The following is a 21,377-nucleotide window of genomic DNA, read 5'->3' as shown; positions in this document are numbered from 1 at the left end:
CAATCCGTCCTGCCGCGCTCCGAACTAGTGCAGACACAACGGAAGGGCCCAGACGTGTGTTGCCTCAAAGCGCTCAGTGCAGGCGAGAAAGTGCCCCTTGCACGCAGGGGAAGTCGGAGGTGGCAGTCCTCGTGCAGGGTCTTTCTCGAGGGCGCATCAGGCCTCCTTACCTTTGGCGTAGGGGATGTGCTGGAATACTTCTTCAGCCAAGTGAGGAAGAATGGGAGCCACAGAACGAACCACGACGTCCAGAATCTCGGCAAATGCGGTCTGGCAAGAGCGCCGTTTGGGGTCGTCCGCGTTTTCGCAGTAGAGCCTGAAGGGGAACCGTGTGTGCTCAGCGCGGACCACACTGTCTACACAGGGAGCGCCGAGGCCGCTGCGCCCACTGTTCCCACCGGGGCCAGTCCCGTGGCTCGGGCCATCGTCTGACATAAGACGTTGGGTCACGTAACTGTACCGCTAAGCCCCTCCTCCACTCTCCCCTCCGAGCCTCTCGCGGCAGCGCTGCCGCAGCCAGGGCGTGCGCGGCAGCTCAGGGTACCCCTCCGTCCACGTCAGCTCAGCGGCGTGAGCAGAGGACGGGGTTACGGTCCCCGCCCGTCAGGTCCTTGTGGCGCTCACGGGCTGCGGTGACCCCTCCCGTCGGCCTCGCTGCCATCAGTGCAGACCGAGCGCCAGGCCTTCCTCTAAAAGCACATCACATCGCTGATCCTACCTGACGGCCGTATGGCACCAGGCGCCTGCGTCTGTCCCCTCCTCAAAATGCACAAGCTCCTGAGAATAGGAACTGCATCCGTCACCTGGTACTGGCACCCCTTCCTCACCGAGCACTCACTGTCTCAATCGCATCGCAAAGCGCATCCCTTATGTTCCTTAAATTCTCTGCTCATAATCCCGGGAGGTATGTCTTATCACTTGACTCAATAACCCAACGTCCTAACTGCACGGCGCTGCCCATCGCGCTCACCCACCTGCCAAGGAGACGCTGGAGAAGTATCCGAATACTTCAGTGCTCAGTCATACGTACCGGTCCTTGATTATGCTGAAATAAAAGCTCGAAAGCTCTCTGGTATAAAATGCTCGTAGCAGTCGAACAACTTTTCCAAAATCATATTGTTTGTATGAATCAGTAATCTAGGGAACAAAAGCCAAAATAAATTTGGAAGTTATAGTAAACCAATGAAAATGCAAGTCATCATGAGCAAAAATATGTACCTTTTCACAAAATATGTTTCAATAATTGTTTTCTTAAAGATTTTATTTACTTATTTGTCAAGAGAGAGACACAGCAAGAGAGGAAACACAAGCAGGGGGAGTGGGAGAGGGAGAAGCAGGCTCCCCGCCAAGCAAGGAGCCTGATGCGGCGCTTGATCCCAGGACCCTGGGACCATGACCTGGGCTGAAGGCATACACTTAACTGACTGAGTCACCCAGGCGCCCCACAAAATATGTTTCAAAGGCAGAAAAATACGAAACAGAAGATACACAAGAGTGACAGGATCTTTCAAACATTACTGGCTATCAAATTCAACCACTGTCAGAAAAAACTGAATATTCCACTCTGGAAACTAGGAAAGAACACTCATCAAAGGAAGGGATGAGGTTTAAAGTCATAAACCACACCATTTTAAAAAAGCAAAGTGTGCAAGTTACTAATGTTCCCTCATTTATGCCTATGAAGTAAAATCGGGCAAAAATCTGCAGGTATGTCTCTGACTTAATGGTACATGGAAGCAGCTACATTTCCAATTTTTGAGCAAACACACATTATATGTTTTATATATAAATGAAAAAATATCTTACAAAACACACAGGAATAGTCGTTTTAGTTATTTCTATACTTTGAGGGGTACATTTGTAGATCAGATATAGGTCTACTTTACTCCCACCTGCTAGAGAACGACATAAAGCTGATCTGGAGAGGAAAATGTGGTGTTAGGGGAAGGCAGGGCCTACATTTCCACCAGGGACTGTGAGTCTTTTGAAAAACCAGGAAAGAAATCCTACGACGTCATACCTATAGTCAACCTCAGAATGTGTGGCATTTATCAAGTGTAACTGTTCTCAGTGCTACGATTACTATTTCTAGTAAGATCTGTTCGCCCGCACACAACTCCAGTTTCAACACTCAGCAGTACTGATATTTCTATTTTCCGGGAACTTATTAATTCATACTCACCTTGTTTGCTAAATCCTGCAGTAAGTGCAGCATGTACTGGTCTATGACATACATGTCGTTAACGGGAACGGAATCCGTTTCTGGGTTGAAGCCAGCGACGTTTCCCAGAAGAAAGCGGAGTGTATTCCTGAGCTATTGATGTTGAGAAAAAACACGCAGTCAAAAAATACATGCGGCCTTCCATTCTTACTGAAAAGTTATTTTTCTATAATTTTTATATAACTCATGTTACTTTCTTAATAGGATACTTCTTAAGAAAATAACTTTCCTAAATGAGACTACAAATGCAAACAAGAGAGACTCATTGCAACAGCAGAATTACAGAAGGAACCCCTGGACTCTACACATGAATACTGATTTCTCATTTTATTTCTTTACAACCTTATAAAGGCAAATCACCGTTCAGTGGCCTGGTTTACTCATCCATGTAGGTAAGAATGTTATTTTCACCTGCTTCCCAGGCAAGAATAAGGATCAATGGAATAAGTGTGAAAGGTCACTGAGCACATGGAAAGTATATAAAATAGTGTAATTTCGTATTACTCTGTATTTTATAAAATATAATAGGCAATCTATAAAATTTTTGTGTTAAACTATTAGTATTTTTAAACAAATAAACACAGGATATTTTTAAGTGCTCACGTGTAAAAACTCATTCTTGCTGCTTTGTGATACCAAACAAAATGTCCTTCATTTTAAAAATACGTAATTTAGCCGACCTTTTATTCAGACATAGGAAGAACAACAACTCTGACCTTGCTAATATCATCTCTGGCAGCGTTAAGTGCAGACGGACTAATGGTCACTTCGGTGAAGACGTTGGACTCGGCTACCCACCAGCGGAGGACATCAGCCCCATACGGAGGCTCCTTGTTTGGATCCTTTCGGGGGAGGAAAAAGACGCATCGACATATAAATGGCTTTCAACTCTAATTAGGTGAACAAATGTTCTAGGTATTCCTCCTCAGAAATATGTGAGCACAACGTGGGCACAGAATATCCCGCACTGGAATGAGCTAAGGGCCAACAGTCTCGGAATCAGCTGCGTGTGAGCACCCCCGGGAAACAGAGCGCTCGGCCGGCCCGCTGCGAGCGCAGACGTGGGCGAGTGTCCGCACCCCTCCCTCTACTACAGCCGGGGGCAGAGGGGCCCGATGCCTCCATGACGGCAGAGGGGGAACAGGAGGACCTGCTCTTCCCTTCCGGCGCTCCCCGGACACTCCACACACAGAGCCACGATTACTGGACATTAGGAGGGCAGCAAAAAGCCGAAGGAGTAAAATAACAGATGAGTGATTTCTGAGAGCAACTCCAAAATAAACCAGATTATTAGCAACCCCAGATCTGCTGTCCATTAATGACTTGCTTTAAAGTGTGTAATTTCTGAGAATATAATAATGAAACAAGAAGTTGCAATCTCATTTGTTTCCTATACCATTTCCATGGAACTGTAAATTTTTGGTTTTTTAAATAAATGTTTACAAATTTTAAAAGTTCTATTAAAAGAAGGGATGGGGCGCCGTGGTGGCTCAGTCAGTGAAGCATCCAACTCTTGATTTTGGCTCAGGTCACGATCATGAGACATGAGACAGAGCCCCACGCTGGGCTCCGTGCTCAGTGGGGAGTTTCTCTCTCTCTCCTTCCCTCTGCTCTTCCTGCTTGCACACATGCTCTCTCTCTCTCAAATAAATACATCTTAAAAGGGGGGGGGGTGGGTAGCATGGTTCAGAACCTAATTAAAGACTCAGACCTGAAACAAGCCAACAGGGCCTCAATCCCAGTCTTTCCCTTTTTCATTAAAATCATTAAGAGTCTCGATTTACACTAAATTCTACTCCTGAAACTAATGTTACACTACATGTTGGCTAACTAGAATTTAAATAAAAACTTGAGAGAAAAAAAGGTTTAAAACGTGGTAAGGCGCCCACTACCGGCATAAAAGAGCTGCCGATGTTGCTGTTGACGCTGCTGCCGATATTTTTGTTGCTATTGTTTTACACTGAAATAACTACACCAAGGTTTTGTTGCCAATTTAAAAGTGTTAAAACAAAAAAGCTGTTTTTATTTTTTAAGATTTTATTTATTTATTTGAGACAGAAAGAGAGAGAGAACACAAGAGCGGTGGAGGGAGAAGCAGACTCCCCACTGCGCAGCGAGCCTGATATTGAGGCTGGATCCCAGAACCCCGGGACCAAGACCCAAGCCGAAGGCAGATGCTTAATCGACTGAGCCACCCAGGCGCCCCAAAACAAAAAGTTTCAAAGAACCACCTACGTACTTGTCCTCCGTTGATGACCACATCAGGATCAATGACATTCCCAAGAGATTTGGACATCTTTTCTCCCTTTTCTCCAAGGGTAAATCCATGAACCACCACAGTCCTAAGAAACAAATCAGCCATTACGATAATAAGCACAGCTACCATGAGCTCTTTGGAGATCACTTATAGCTTAAAAAGAGTATCTCATCTTGAAAAAAAAAATACAGGGTTTTTCCTGACAGATTCTGAACACTTTTCTTGAAAGTCTAGTTCTCAGTTGTTTATTTATCATGATTGTTGTACAGTAAGCTCTTAAGGAAAAATCTTTCATGTTTACCTTCACTAAACATTTCCTGCGCACCTATTAAGTATTGATTTTGATCACTAAAACTAACCAAGGAAAAGTATGTCTTAAAAAGAGCAGATTACCATTTCAAAATTATTTTCAAAAAGACAATTTATGACAAATACAGCTGTTGTTCTACTGGTGTGAAAAAGCATGTTCTGTAAGAAACAAACATGGAAATTTTTCTGGGATGAGTTTTCATTCTGAACCAACAATAATCTTAAGCTATTTAAGAACCATTCTGAAATCAATGATATGTACCTTAACAGGAATACCCAATCTAATAATCTAATAAATATAATAAAATCTAATAAAATTCACTAATGGAACACTTCAGTCCATTAACCGCTTGTGGATATTACAAATATAAGGATATTTAACCTCAGAGTGTCTTCAATCAACGTAGAGTACCCTTCTCTATATTGTTCTGGGTCAAGTCTTCCCATATTTTAAGATTGAGCTCCTGGGGCGCCTGGGTGGCTCAGTGGGTTAAAGCCTCTGCCTTCGGCTCAGGTCATGATCCCAGGGTCCTGGGATCGAGTCCCGCTCTCTGCTCAGCAGGGAGCTGCTTCCTCCTCTCTCTCTCTGCCTGCCTCTCTGCCTACTTGTGATCTCTCTCTGTCTGTCAAATAAATAAATAATCTTATTAAAAAAAAAAAAAAAGATCGAGCTCTTCACAGATGTCCCCACTGTTCCAGTAAATGCTGACATTACCTCTTGTGGGAATGATAGGGTATAGCGGTCACAAGACTGCTCTGTATTGTTGTCTCCTTTGTCTCTCTCTCTTTTTTACTTCAAACTCTTACTATCTCATGAAACAAGACTGAGCTACTACAGGAGGTGTTTTCGATCCAGGCACACCTTGGAGATATGGCACCTTTGGCTCCAGACGACTGCAATAAAGCCACTCAAATTTTTTGGTTTCCAGTGCACATGTAAGTTCTGTCTACACTATACTGCAGTCTATTGAGTATAACAGCTTTAGGTCTAAACAAAGAATCTATATACCTTAATTCAGAAATACTTTATTGCTAACTAAAATGCTAACTATCCCCTGAGCTTTCAAAAAGTTGTCATCTTGCTGCTGGGGAAGGCTGGTGGCTGCTGACCACAGAGGGCAGAGGGTGCTGCCAGTGGGGGCGACTGCGGCAACTGTTTTTTTATTGTTTTATTTTTTTAGATTTTATTTATTTGAGAGAGTGAGCACGAGAGAGAGCACATGCAAGGGAAGGGGTAGAGGAAGTGGCAGAAGCAGGCTCCTTGCTGAACAGGGAGCCCAGCACGGGGCTTGATCCCAGAACACTGGGATCAGGACCTGAGCCAAAGGCTGATGCTTCACCGACTGAGCCCCCCAGACGCCCTGTGGCAATTTCTTAAGACAACGACGAAGTCTGCCACAGTGACTGACTCAGCCTTTCGTGAACAATCTGCCTGCACCATGTGGTACTTGCTAGCAGTTTCCCCGGGACAGAACTACGTTCAAACCTGGAGCCAACCCTCTCAAATCCTGCTGCTGCTGCACAAGCTAAGTTAACGTAATATTCTAAATCCTTTGTTGTCGTTCCAACGGTCTCCCCAGCCTCTTCACCGGGAGCGGATACCGACACCACTTTCTCTGTTCACCCACGAGACGTGGCCCCTCAACTGTGAAAGTCAGACCACGGGCCTGCGCAGTTCCGTCCCATGCACAGGCTCCGCTGTGGTCCTGGCTCTCGCTGTTCCCACCACATCTGCAGGCACTTCCTCCATGGAAGTCCTTCAATTTGTTAAAAAAAAAAAAAAGGCAGGATCTGCAATCAAGCAAGTACCCGGCAGAAGTACCCAGGTGTGGGGACCTGTTCAGCTCAGGTTTAATACTCACTTAAAAGGTGCTTTTTTCCTCGTTGCCACACTTGTTAATAAAGAAGACTGAAACCAACCGCCAAGCTGGTCTTTTCCTTCCAAGTACAGATCTGCTCTCTGGTCAGTACCTCAAAAATAAATATTAAAAAACACAGAAGTTAAAGTCAACTAAAATTGGAAAATGAAAATAAATATGTATCGATGTATTAAAAGTAATCACGTGACTTCTCATGTCACGCTATACCTGAGAGGAGACGGAATGAATGCATTCACTTGAGCTCTTCTCCTCACTGCCCGTTTTTAAGATGGAGACAGGAAATGTTAGAGTATGATCTCCTAACCACAGGCAACTGAAACAGTACCTAAATTGGGCACTGATTAATAATAATTACCAGTACCAATATTTCCAGTTAAATCTTCTAAATGAAAATGAGCATCTAAAAATTTTATAAGTGAAAATACTCTATGCGATACTATAATGATGGATACATGTCCTTTATCCATCTGTCCAAACCTGTAACATGTACAACAGGAACAGTAACCCATGATGTAAACTGTGGACTTGGGGGGTTATGATGTGTGCCTGCAGGTTCATGTCTTGTTAACGAACAGGCTGCTCTGTTGGAGGGCGTGGACAGTGAGAGAGGCCGACTGTCTGTGGAGGCAAGAGGAATGTGGAAAAGTATAGAAATTGTTGTGTTAAAAAGTATCTTGCAGGGAGATACTTTTAAGACTGGAAATACCTGTTTTCTTACCAAATTTTTACCTAGTGGTTAAGCACCCTTGATGATTCTTGACTGAAATGACTTAACAGTGTTTGCCAAGTGGTTTTTTAATCTCAGATTATTAACTCTTGAATTAACCCTGGTTTATTGTTGAAAACAGAAGTAGCTCTCAAGCTTGCTTATACATATGTCCCTACAAATTTGACATTTTTTTTTTCCTTTCGCTGTATCTTTTTGAAAAGACTTGATTTTTTTAGAGCAGTTTGAGAATTTTAGCAACATTGAGAGGAAGGTATAGAGATTTTCCACATTCCTCTTGCCTCCACAGACAGTCGGCCTCTCTCACTGTCCACGCCCTCCAACAGAGCAGCCTGTTCGTTAACAAGACATGAACCTGCAGGCACACATCATAACCCCCCAAGTCCACAGTTTACAAGAGAGAAAGAGAGAAAACAGGCTGACACCACCTCCAAGGGATCCAAGTTCAACATCACCAGTAAGTCATCATAGAACTTCTGTTAGGACGTACTGAAAAGGACACAGTTATCTCTTCTGTGATATTCCTGCCCAAAATGCATAGTTAAATCTCATCATGAGGGATAAACGCAAAGTGAGGGACCGTCTACAAAACAGCCTGTACATTCATGAATGTCAAGGACATGAAAGACAAGAACAGAATGGGACTAAAGGGAGAGGACAACGAAATGCCACCAATGACCCTAGGCTGGCTCAAGCACCCTTTTAATTTTTTTCTCTTTTCCTATAAAGGACATTACTGGGTGAAAGCTGAATCAGATCTGGAGGGAACAGGATGGAATCAGGGTTAATCTCCTGATTTTGATTTTCATATTGGTTATACAAGAGACTGCTGAGTTTTAGGAAATATACACCAAAATACTTAGGGATAAAAGAGCATCAAGTCTGCAACTTACCCTTAAATGGTACAGAAGAGTGTTTATATACACACACAGGGGGGAAATATATAAAGTAAACGTATTAAAATGCTAACTTTGGAAAATCTAGACGGAGGGTATGTGCTACTTCTTTATTCTGTGACTTTTCAGAGTAAAATGTTTGTTTGTTTCTTAAGACTTTATTTATTTATTTAGAGAAAAAGAGTGTGTGTGAGTTGTAGGGAAGAGAAGGAGAGAGAACCTCAAGCAGACTCCCCGCTGGGCACAGAGCCCAATGCAGGGAGCCCAATGCACAGAGCCCAATGCAGCTCGATCTCACAACCCTGAGATGGTGACCTGAGCTGAAATCAAGAGTCAGACACTTAACCTACTGAGCCACCCAGGCACCCCAACTTTTTTTTAAGAACATGAGGTCTTTGGAAAAGATGATTTCCATATTTTAAATCTAATTTCACAACTCTAAGAAGCCCCCATAAGACTCTAGGAAGCCTTCAAATAGAATTTGTTTGGTTAAAGGATTGAAAACTACTCCAAAGCTCTTAAGACCTAATGCAAAAATTCTTTCCAGTAAGTTTATACTACATTACATCCCAATAGCAGCGTACAAGAGGGAGGAATGTGCTAATTATTTCTCTGTTTTTAAATCTTTTATCCTTTTTTTTCCTGAATATATCTTTTTTTTAAGTTTTATTTATTTAAATAATCTCTACCCCACCAATGTGGGGCTTGAACTTATGACTCCAAGATCAAGAGTTGCATGTTCCTCCAAGACTAAGCCAGCCACACTCCCTACACCTTTTAGTAAAAGAAAAATCAGAACTTTCTTATCGAAGTAGAAATAAACTTGGGAGTTGTAAAACTCCAGGAAGAGTAACAATTAACCACGTGACAAAAAGTTAGTATTTCTATTACAGTAACTTTTTCTCTTAAGAAAATTATAAAAATTCATATTTAGAGGGAATAATAAACTGTTCAGAAAATAAACCTCTAAGATTATGATTTAGGCATGGCAGTAAATAAAGAATAAGCCAATTATTTAAAAAAAAACTATTAAAGCAAATCAGCAAAAAAAACTTGAGTAATCTGTAATTGTAGATTTGTTTAACTTAGCTTAATTGATAAATCTTGAGCAACATTATTGCATTTAAGAAGGCAGGTTTTAGAACCAGCACAAAACCATATTTGTTAAAACTGCTGCTTAACCAATATAACATTTGAAAATAATTTAAACTAAAAATAACTTGTAAAAATGTTAAAATATAATTATTAATTTTTAAAATTAGGCTTTTTAAAAGTATTTGAGATGTTTTTAAAAGGGTGACCTTTTTAAAAAAGTCATTTGTAAATCTAAGTTGTAAATCTTAGTTTCTCTTTCAAAAAATGACCTTTTTTCTATTTGCTTCAAGTTATTTCTATTAAAAAAAAAAAACAACAAAAAACAAAAACAAAACAGAGGGCCCCCATGGGGCCTAGTCAAGTAAGCAGCCAACTCTTGGTTTGGCTCAAGTCTTGATCCCAGGGGTCACGGGGTGGAGCCCCGGCCCGCTCCGTGCTCAGTGGGGAGTCCACTTGGGATTCTTCCCTCTGCCTTTCACTCCCCTTCTGTACCTGCAACCCCCAGAATGTTCTCTCTCAAAGAAATATATAAATAAAACCTTAGAGAAAAACCATAAATGAAGTAGAATAAGTATTTTAAAACACCAATTACTTCACTAGGGGAATGGGTAAGTTATGGCTTATCCAAACAGTAAGATACTACTCAGCACTACAAAGAAATGACCTATAAAGCCAGGAAAAGACAGGAAGGAACCACCAATGCATGTTATTAAGTAAAAGAAGCCAATCAGAAAAGCAACATACTCTAGGACTTCAACTATGTAACATTCCAAAAAAGGCATAACTTTGGAGCATGAAAAGGTCAGTGGTTGCTGGAGGTTAGCAGGGAAGAAGGGATGAACGTGGAACAAATTTTCGGTGCAGCGGATCTATTCTGTGTGATACTATAATGGCGGACACGTCATTATGTATTTGTCAAAACCCACGGAACACACAACCCCAGCAGTGAACTCCAACGTAAACGCTGGACTCTGGGTGACAATGATTTGTCAGTGGAGGTCCCTCAACAGTAACAGATGGATGCACCTCTGTAGTGTGGGCTGACGGTGGGGGAGGCAGAGTGTATGGGATTTCTGTACTTTCCTCTAAAACTGTTCTAAAAAATAAAAGCTGCTTAAAATTTTTGAAAAACATTAATTATTTTAAAATCACTGCCTTTCATAAATGTTAAAAGAATGTTTTTAGAAATAATTCGTTTAAAAATGCCATTCCCTTTCAGAAAGTTCCAGTTTCAGTTTAAGTACTATTGACCTTGAACTCACAATGAAACAGGTACTTGACCTGGTGTTAACATTCATATCTCTTTCACTGCTATAAAACCTGTCAGCGAAAAGTAAAACCAGTTATATATGCTATAATCACTAAATTCGTCTTGTTAAACATCAATAGGTATTGATGAAGACTGGTAGCTAAATTAAGCTCAAAGTCAAGTTGATTTTATTTTGCAACAATATAAATCTTTGGGAAATATGCAGACATTGAATCATTTATTAGAATTAATAATACAAGCATTTGAGAATGAAAGTACCATAACCCTTCTCAGCAAACCCTTTCTCCCTCTCCTCTCTCTTCCTTTTAAGGAAAATCACCTTTCTTTCATGGCCTTTCAAACTATGAATTTACTTAGTTTCTGGGTTCTTTCCCATTTCATTCTTTCTCCCTATTTTTGGCAATTTTTTATTGCAAAAGAACAAAAAAAGCTCAGAACAAAATGGGATAAAATAAAAGCTAATTAATCTAACACTTATTAACTGACCTCATAAGATTTTTGACTGATTGAGGGGAAGAAGAGGAGGAATAGGGCATCTCAGGCAAAGAGAAACAACTCCGGTTTAAAATCGGACTTGTGGGGGCGCCTGGGTGGCTCAGTGGGTTAAGCCGCTGCCTTCGGCTCAGGTCATGATCTCAGGGTCCTGGGATCGAGTCCCGCATCGGGCTCTCTGCTCAGCAGGGAGCCTGCTTCCTCCTCTCTCTCTCTCTGCCTGCCTCTCTGCCCACTTGTGATCTCTCTCTGTCAAATAAATAAATAAATAAATCTTTAAAAAAAAAAAATAAAATCGGACTTGTGTGTATTATCTTTAAAGGTAGTTTATGTTCTGGAAGCCTTCCATGCAGGTAACACAATACCTGTTTAAATGACAAATCAGTTTTCTTTCTTTGAATTCATTATCTAAATATGACAGAAAATAATGGTCTACTGCTTAGGTACATTTTTACCATGAATTTCATTCAGTGAAGCTGTTCCTTCGTGGCAGTGTGGGGAAGCGTCTGATCCACTCCCCCTCCCTGCCACCTGCCTCATCCCGGTCTTTAACCTCATAGTGACTTCGAGCTTTAGTCTTCGCTTTACCTCTGGTGTTCACTTGGCCTCCTTAAGGATAGCTTCTTAAGCATCTCAACACAACCTTGAATGTGCACCTGCCCCTACTTCTCCCTTCTAACTCCTGCCCAGTCTCTCCCTCCTCTTTATGCAGTGAGTCAAGAGTGTGCCCCAACTAGGAGGAAGTATCACATCAGTCAGCCGTCTGTACAGAACGGGGAAGAGCTGTGGAAGGGCAAGGCTGTATTAAGAAAAACAAGAACCAAAAATCAGGGTATGGGAGATCTAGTCTGATTGTACTAAACTATGTGACCATCGCCTAATTTGGCTCTAATTTAATTTCATTTCCTGTTCTGAAAAATGACGGGGGTCAGACTGCTTCAGTGATTTCGAAACCTTACAGAACTAGTGCCTTGGGACTGCCAAGGGAGTCCAGGAAAAGGAGCTGGCTGAGGGGAGGAAGAAAATTCCCATTTTTAATCTACCTTATATGCTGTGCTTCTACGTGAAATTCCATTTGGAAAAACAGAAGACGTTTAGAAATCATTGGATTAAATGATCTCCAACAGCCCTTCCAGATCTAAAATTATACCATAGCAGGAGATTTTTTATTTTCTTCCCTGCTGCCCCCACCAAAAAAGGTTTTCTTCCAAATGCCGAAAAAAATATTCCTAGATTACAGGCTGCCTCTGAGTAACTTTTATATATTTTCAAAACCACTTGACTGGCTTAAAATCTATTATTTAAAATTACCTGGAAGAACACAAGACCATGAAGTTCCACTATCAAACCAGATGTCCAAAATATCCTGACCAGGCGCATATTCCAAAGCATCAGGACCACCAACCTAATAAGATAATGTGAAAACCTTTTAATTATGCAAAGATCACAATATACACAATAAGGACCAAAAAGTCTTAAAATAATCAAATGCTTACAAGCATTAAACTCACATTTTAAAATGAAACTTAAAACATATCTATGTATTTTGCAATTCAGTACAACTGCCACATCCGCATGTAAAGATGACTGTGGCCACTTAATGACATATTTACCAACATAGATATAAATTGTTTTCATTTCTTGAAACAATCTTCTAATTTGGATTTTTTCATGTGTGAAGCAATCAGTTACCTCGAATTCAGATCCTACAAAATCCTGACATACCAACATTAGGAACTACTCTCAGACTAACAACTGTATCTGCTTAGTCAACTGAATCAGTTAAAATCAATCTGGGCCCTCAATAAGATAACGAATAACCCTTGTACTTTACTGCCATATGAAATACCAAGCTTCTACGGTTAAACAAAATCATCTACTCTCAAACTGCACTGGCTCCTAATTCGTAGGCAATGAATTCATTAACTTTACACCATGACAGAACAACTTTTTAACTCCCAGGAATCCCTCATGTTGTCATTAAGTCATGGAGTGCACACAGAGGCTGTTAAATCACACGGAAATTTACCTGAGATAAGACTTCTTCAGGAAGAAGTTGCTCAGGAGGAAGAGTCCACCAGACATCGCTGCCATGTTGTTCCACTAGTTTAATAATGTGCTCAGTGGTCTGGCTATTTTAGGAGGGAAAAGGCAGACTTGCTCAATGAACTACAGTGATTAAGACCAAACATTTAAAATTAAGAAACTGCTAAAATAGGGCGCCTGGGTGGCTCAGCGGGTTGGGCCTCTGCCTCCTGGGATCAACCCCCGCATCAGGCCTCTCTGCTCAGTGGGGAGCCTGCTTCCCCCTCTCTCTGCCTGCCTCTCTGCCTACTTGTGATCTCTCTGTGTAAAATAAATAAAATCTTAAAAAAAAAAGAAAAAAGAAACTGCTAAAATAAAAAAAGAAAGAGAATAGTTATTTTCCCATATCAGCAGAATATTTTTTCCTATCTTTTCATCCAAACTTTAGTGGTATTATCTTCAATTACTTTACTTGGCTACAGCTGTCATCTTAAATTCAATATAAATAAAATCAAACTGAGCACATGTACCCTTTAAAATAAAGAAGACTTCTTCTGACATCCCTGTTTTAGTTACTGATTTCCCTATTTATATCAATCTGTTTTCTAACCAGGGATGTATATTCAAAATCTCCTACTTCTCTTCCCTCTCCCTCCAGTGTCCTCTCAAATTAAGACCCCGCATCTGTCAATTCTACCTTTGAAATATTACTCAAATTTGCTCTTTGTTCTGTTCTGATGCACTGTCAGTCAAACCTCATTGTCTCAACACTAGACTGATGCAGTGGTCTGACTTTTCCTCTATTCTCATCTTTTTTTTTTTAATTTAATTTATTTATTTATTTGATAGAGATCACAAGTAGGCAGAGAGGCAGGCAGAGAGAGAGAGGGAGAAGCAGGCTCCCCGTTGAGCAGAGAGCCCAATGTGAGGCTCGATCCCAGGACCCTAAGATCATGACCTGAGCCGAAGGCAGAGGCTTAAGCCACTGAGCCACCCAGGTGCCCCTATTCTCATCTTTTTAATTAATTTTTAAAAAAAGATTTGAGAGAGAAAAAGAGGGAGGGCACATGCTCATGGGGGAGAGGGGCAGAAAGAGAAGGAAAAAGGGTCCCAAGCAGACTCCTCACTGAACTCGGGAGCCCCTAGCAGGGCTTGTTCTCAAGACCCTGAGATCACGACCACAGCCGAAATCGAGAGTTGGATGCCTGACTGCACCACCCAAGCGCCCCTCAACTCTTTAATTTAAACCACACATCTTTGATAGGACTGTATTCCTAAAACTGCTTTTATCACACCAATCCCCTTTCTAAAACTTCCAGCGCTTACAGGACCATGTCTAAATTCACCTGCATGAGAGGCAAGGCCACACTAGAGCATGGACTCTGACAACGGATATCCAAGCCTATACCCTGACCCTGCCACTTTCTACAAGTACGATATACATGAGTACTAAAACGTCACGTACAACCATGCCCAAGTACGAAGACGTCTCTAAGTCTTGGTTGTGAACTCTGTTAAGGAAAATTCACTTGCTCAAAAATATTTACTGGGAAGCTCCAATATGTTAGCATTGTTCTAGGACATGGAAGTACAGCAGCTGACGAGGCAGGTCAGACTCCTGCACTAACGGAGCTTACACTGTAGCAATCCGAGACACTTCCCTCAGAATGCCTGTCAACTGGGACGCCTGGGTGGCTCAGTTGGTTAAGCGGCTCAGGTCATGATCCCAGCGTCCTGGGATGGAGTCCCATATCGGGCTCCTTGCTCGGCAGGGAGCCTGCTTCTCCCTCTGCCTCTAGCCTGCCACTCTGTCTGCCTGTGCTTGCGCTCTGTATCTCTCTCTCTCTCTCTCTAACAAATAAATAAAAAATCTTTAAAAAAAAAAAAAAAAAGAATGCCTGTCAACTAAATGAGATAGATGATCCACGAAAATCAGCATGTGCCCAATGCACAGTAAAAAGCCAATTAATACACACCAAATGAATACTGAAATTGACCATATCTTTGTGAAGATATACAACTATGAATTACTGAAAAATTAAAATCAGGGAAAATTTATCCTGAATTTTCTTATAGGAATAAAGTACTTTTCATTTATTATCACAGCTTTATTGACATCACAGTTTCCTCTTGTTGCTTTCCATTGAGTCAGGGGACATATAATGGTCAAGAGCGTGGACCCTGGAACCACACAGCTTTGGTGCAGTTCCCGGCTCTACCACTTCCTAGTTATGTGACCCTGGGCACAACACTTAACATTTCTGTGTCTGTCTGTAAAATGCAAATAATAACAGCATCATCAAGACAGCTATTACAGATATTAATTAAGCTTATATATAAAATACCTAGAACAGTATCTGGCACATACTAGTAAGTATTATATAAGCATTAGCTATTATTCAAATTGCTTAATTAATTTACCTTTGAAGTCACGTAAATTTAGACAGTAATTTTGTTAACCAGAACACATGCCCGTATTAATATTTACAGATTAAAATACATAAACTATAGCTAATTTTTGAATTATCTTCCCTTCTACCACTTTCCATTAATGCAAGTAACAGAATTAACTGCAGGCCCGTACGAGTTGGCGTACATGGAAAGAGTAGAGCATAGGAAAAGCTTTATATTCTTAATCTGGATCTGCTTCTCAGTGATCAGGACTATGTAGGGCAAATCATTTAACCTCTCTGATAATTCATAGATAGAATGTTTATGAAAAAACCATTGTGGGAAGCAAAAATCAAATGGGTATTATGAATCAGGCTCTCAAAATGGAAATTTTTTTTTACCCAAGTTTGTGTTCTAGGAAAGATAGATTGAAAAAGTATAATACTAGCAGCATCTATTTTAAAGAAATTAAAAACAACAATGTTAAAACGGGCACAAGTCCATATTTCTTGTAGTCATACATTTTCAATGGACTTTAACAGTAAAGATAAACTTTTGTGATAGGAGACCATAAAAACTTTGTGCAATACCCAGTTATATGACAATATTTAGTTATATATTACTATTTTATATAGTTTGCACGGACATTTTAACAGTAAAGAAAATAGGAATATACTGGAAATGAAAATATGAATAACCTAAAGCTATTTTTCTAGAACAATCCCCTCTATACAGATACTAGCAAAGTACATTTACATATACATAATTGCAGCACATACAATGTTTGTACCAATTTTGAAACACTCAAAGAATGATTCTAAATATGAGTGTCATTTTGACTTTTTGTTCTTACAATGTTATCATTAGACTGTAACTTTAGGTAAACACTAAAATAAAACAGTAAAACAGTTTTAAATGTGTTGGAAATAAATAGAGTAAAAAATAAAACAAAAAGCAAATAGTTCAAATTTCATCTTAATTAGGAAATAAGGAAGAGATATGAGGATTAGTAATATCAATCAAAATAAAAGCATCCAGGTGTATACCACACATGGTATTTTCCAAAGCACTTTACGAGGACTACTGATGTGGAGTTACAGAAAAAAATATTTAGTTGCCCCTGACAGGCACACTGTTTGTGCCTTGGGGATCCTTCAGTCAGTCAACAGCCTACAGAAGTGACACAGTTAATGCCAGGCCTTAAAACTGTGTGTCCTAAATCATCGTTCAATTCTCTGCTTACTTCTCGTTTTAGCTTCTCTAACTCATCTATCAAGACCGCCACTGTAAATTCACACTTCCGTTCCCTGGCGTTTGCTAACCAAAGGCAAAAAGACTCCTTACCCACACACAGTGAACCCCCGACCCAGAGACGAAGTTAGGGAACCAGTCAGTCTCTGGAGATTACAGTGTTGACAGAACAAGCACCAAGTCCAAAGACCGGATTCTACCTGTGAATTATTAGGTACTGGCAGAATACATCATAGTATTTCTCTGAGCTTCAGTTTCTGTGAACACTGGGAAAAGCTGTCAGAAAGAAGGCTATGTGAAAAATTTTATTCTTAAAAAAGGAAAAGGTCCTAGTATTTTACTCAGTACCTTAAAATTAGAGATGATGCGCATCCATTTTAAAAGACCAAATTCACCTCTAATGAGACCAACTTCTTTTTTTATATCCCTAAATAGCAGATAATTCAATGAAGTTTTAGAACTCTAACTAAAAATACCAAACAATAAAGAAAGATCCCAATTTTGCAGCTGACAAATGATTAAAGCAACTGCAAAGTTCTACCAAGTTTAGCCAGTCAACTCTAGAGTCCAACTAAAATTGAAGTTTTGTTACATTTTCTTATAAAGATATTAGTAATTCATTCACATATATGATTTTTAGTGTAAGAAGCATTTTATATACATCTTATTTACAAATATGTTTCTAAAAAAATAAGTTTTTGTTCAGTGAGGAGGAAAGTCTGATTTTTTTCTTTTAGTTTACCTAAGAATACTTGTTACAAATGACATAACCACACAATGTTATCTACACTAATGATTATTTTTTTCATCTTACTTCAAAAAAGCTGTCATAAGTAAAATCACATATTTTATGTAGTGTAAATGGCCCAGTACTTAAAGAATTATGAAACACTTTAAAGAGGGGAGGGCAGAAGCTCTGCCTCATTAACAGAGCAAGGCTCGTAATCTTTAAAGCATGACGAGCTTCCTTACTTTTTATTATGAAATATAAAAATATGATGTACTAAATGTACTTTAATAAGCATTATGTTCTGCAACTCAGTTCTGTTTTGAGATCTTAGAACATTATATTCCTTATATTTTTGAAAAGAGGAAAAGAAGCTAAAGAGAATTCTGGAGCTAGAGGATAAAAACTGAACAAAATTTATGATAATAGGAATGCAGACTTCAAAGACGGCAGCCTCACAATCCAAACAAATCAAAATTTAAGTGCACAGATCTGGTACCACAAAGTGAGAACGTTTTCTTGACTTGTACTCTGATGGTCTGAATGACCCTAAAAAATTATGGCAGAGAATTTTAAAAACAAAATTTTTAAAAAATATATATATATATACTGGTGACCCACAAACTTGAGGTAACTATCTTACATTGTTAAATAAAGATAAATTTAATGTTAGATCAAACAAATCTGAAAAGATAATTTGGAAAAGAAATACAAGCAAATGCTACACAAGTGCTTAAAAGACAGTCGTTATAAGATGTAGCAAAAAGCCAAATGTCAGGATGGGCTACATTTATTGGATTTTCATACAGAGGGAACTAGGCAATTATTAGGAGCTAAGCGAGCATTTTAACGGCTGCACATTCATCCTTCCAAACTGACTTAGATTATTTCTTTGAATCATCATGGTCCCTTATAATCAACTGTGTGAGACATCCTTACATATCTATCTTCATACAAAAGACATTAGTCTTGTTTCCTTACAGATAAATATTTTACAAGTATAACTGTTTATAATGAAATGGAGATCATGCTTTAAAAAGTTTTAAAAACAATTTTAAATAATATTGTCTTAAAAATATGTATTTCTTACTGATATTGAGTATTCTTCAGAAAAAAAGGAAGGAAAAAGTCCAAATTTGTCTTTGGAAATTTAAGAACTCTTCCCTTATGATAATAATATCCTATACTTAACACAAACATATAGTTAACTTATAACCTAAAGGTCAGTCTAAATTATTGCTGATAAAAGTGGGTGAAACCATTTATCACTACATAATCTATATACTTCCATTTTAATGCTGTATTTCATAAACCAATAAATCCATCATAAAACTTTGTACTTTGCACGAAGGCCTTATCTAAACACATTCATTACGTGTCCCTCCTTGGGTTTCAACCAGTGAAAATTCACTAGGCGGTATGAACACTGTAACACCTTCCAATCATTCTAGACTTTGTTATCAACGGAGCTAAAGGCTTATTTAGCGTGTTATCAGAAGTTATGCAGCATTAAGATCACTAAGCAAGGAAGAAACTGTTGCTGTCATTTTACTGTTTCCTGTGTTTTGTCTTTATTAAAGGAGAATATTAAGGATTATAAGACCACTTTTCTTCGGCAAGTTACTGGAATAAGAATGAGGTAAGAGGCTAAATGATTCCAATTTATTTACTAAATTTATATATTCAACTCTAGAATATAATGAAATTTGAAGGGCGATTCTATTTTTAGTTTAATCCTATACTTATGTTTGAAAAGCTTTAGGAAACAATTTTGGAGAAAAATTTTTTAATTTAATGAACATCATAAAATTTTTTCACCAAAAGGTCGTTATTCTTAACATGAGCAAGAGGTAGTTAAAGCCAGCACACAGGGGCACCTGAGTGAGGCAATCGGTCGAATACCTGACTCCTGATTTCAGCTCAAGTCATGATCCCAGGGTCTTGGGATCAAGCCCGCATCAGGCTCTGCACTCAGCAGGGAATATGCTTGGGATTCTTCTCTCTCCCTATGCCACCCCCTTCCTGAACACTCTCTCTCTCTAAAATGAAAAAATAAATCTCAAAAAAAAACCCCCAAAACTAGCACTCAAATTGAACTGGAAATTCCTTGATTGCTTCTAGTAAATTTCTCATAATTTCCAGAAATCAGGGGCTAAGTTTCCTAAGAGCATGGATTATTGCAATAATACTGCTGAATGGTATAATCATCCAAAATAAACAACTTCTTTTCCTTTCTAGGTGGTGAATGTTCCTAAATTTTACCTTTTTTAATGCTAAAAAGTATTTGTCTTTATTAACTAGGAAAAGATTTCTACCTAAGTTATAACTGCAGATTCAGAAAAATCAATAACGTAAAGTCTGAAATGGAATTATATCTTTAGCAAATAAAAATGCAACTATAAAGTGCAGATGAAAACATTAATTCAAATCAAAACTAAACATCAGAGTTTCAAATCTACCAGTCTCTAAACCTATTTAGAGCATGAAAAAATCAAGATTTTCTTTTGTGAAAAAAGTATAATTACGGTTTTAACTTACAGACTTTCAACCAGAAAAGCAGAAGGAATCTTCTGGTTTGCTTAATGGGGCTATCAAGTGTAACAGCAACTCCATGTGGACTGTGTGCCAATTTCCAGTGGAGATGCTGTTACTTTTGATGGTTACCAACTCACGACAGTAGTAAGATAGATCCAAGAAAGAAAATCATAGTCACTTGATTAACTTGCTTACGGAGGAAAAAAGATAACCTTTCATACTATTTTGAAAAACTGACAAATCATTAAGAATTCATATCCGTCTTCTTATATCAAGTGTCATGTCACATGAAGGACCGGACAACAGAAGATTAGAGTCATCACTTGGAAACGGTGTGCAGGAAAATGACCTATGAATTGACAGACAATTTGGCTAAGTTTGTCTGTCATTTTTGTAGGCCAATATTCTGTATATCTCTTCTACTTCAGAATCAGAATTCAATGAGCATCATGCAAGCAACACAATGGGAGATGCACAGAAAACAATCTGTAACACAAATGTGTGAATATATTGACTATAAATAAAATACAAATAACAGCTGATGAAAATTTGTTTGTTTTTCTGACAAAGCTCACATTTATTTCGTCTAACTTAGTGACTGCCAGTCGACTTATACCATTTTACTGCCATCATTAAATAATGGTCAAATAAACCAATTTGTTGTTCTTGTTAATATATACTTATGTCCACCTGAATCACTTTGAGGAAATTCCCTAAAAATTCTGTCCTCAAATGGTAGAAAGAGAGAGAGAGAGAAACAATGACAATGTCTTATAAACATTCCTTAAAAGAAAACTCCACAGTGTGGAATTTTAAACAATACTTGTGTAAATTTATCTAAATTTTAAGGTATTGAGGTATCACTGGTTCACATCAGACCATGCTCTCAATTACAAGACAACTGAATTACAATTACCAGAACAATGTAAGCAATGGTATTTAGGACAAAGAGCCTTAGCTCTCCAAACTGAAGTAGTAATACTGAAGTAATAATACTAAAGTAGCCTTACAATGACTTCCTGGCCTCTAACCTCTAGTTACTTTTCCTAAAATATATTCTCACTCCTCATGCCTATTTAAAACTTTAAACTACTTCACCCAGTATTCAAGACGCACTACAATTTGCCCCAACCGATCTCACTTGGTGTGCATCTTTCTAAAACCCTCCTCCCAAAACCCCACAGTACTTTCATGGTTCCTATTTAGGTGCTATGCTTTCCCCCTCCACGCCCTCAGCTCCTGCTGATCCCTCTACTTGCAAAATACTTTGGCCTGTTTCCTACCTAATCATTACGCCCCAC

General features: G+C 39.2%; 1 protein-coding gene and 1 long non-coding RNA gene across 2 annotated transcripts in view; one reads left to right on the top strand and one right to left on the bottom strand.

Moving 5' to 3' along the window:
- The window catches only part of IARS2 (isoleucyl-tRNA synthetase 2, mitochondrial), a 59,542-nt gene that overhangs the window by 5,647 nt on the left and 32,518 nt on the right, over positions 1 to 21,377 (bottom strand). Inside the window, exons 13-20 of the mRNA XM_004751457.3 lie at positions 13,177 to 13,279; positions 12,459 to 12,552; positions 6,650 to 6,758; positions 4,461 to 4,563; positions 2,938 to 3,063; positions 2,183 to 2,314; positions 1,031 to 1,137; positions 171 to 316 (exon numbers count right to left, since the gene is read on the bottom strand). Coding sequence (XP_004751514.1) covers positions 171 to 316; positions 1,031 to 1,137; positions 2,183 to 2,314; positions 2,938 to 3,063; positions 4,461 to 4,563; positions 6,650 to 6,758; positions 12,459 to 12,552; positions 13,177 to 13,279 — 920 coding nt within the window. The remainder of the gene's footprint in view (positions 1 to 170; positions 317 to 1,030; positions 1,138 to 2,182; positions 2,315 to 2,937; positions 3,064 to 4,460; positions 4,564 to 6,649; positions 6,759 to 12,458; positions 12,553 to 13,176; positions 13,280 to 21,377) is intronic.
- Positions 19,022 to 20,732, top strand: LOC123392344. Its single transcript, XR_006607069.1, has 2 exons — positions 19,022 to 19,180; positions 20,353 to 20,732. It is a non-coding gene; the product is annotated as an uncharacterized LOC123392344 (long non-coding RNA).

This window comes from Mustela putorius, unplaced genomic scaffold (genome assembly GCF_011764305.1).
Source record: "Mustela putorius furo isolate JIRA1106 unplaced genomic scaffold, ASM1176430v1.1 tig00000508_pilon_pilon_pilon, whole genome shotgun sequence".
NCBI lineage: Eukaryota > Metazoa > Chordata > Mammalia > Carnivora > Mustelidae > Mustela > Mustela putorius.
The sequence above is the reverse complement of the archived record's forward strand: the minus strand, read 5'-3'. Positions and strand labels throughout refer to the sequence as shown.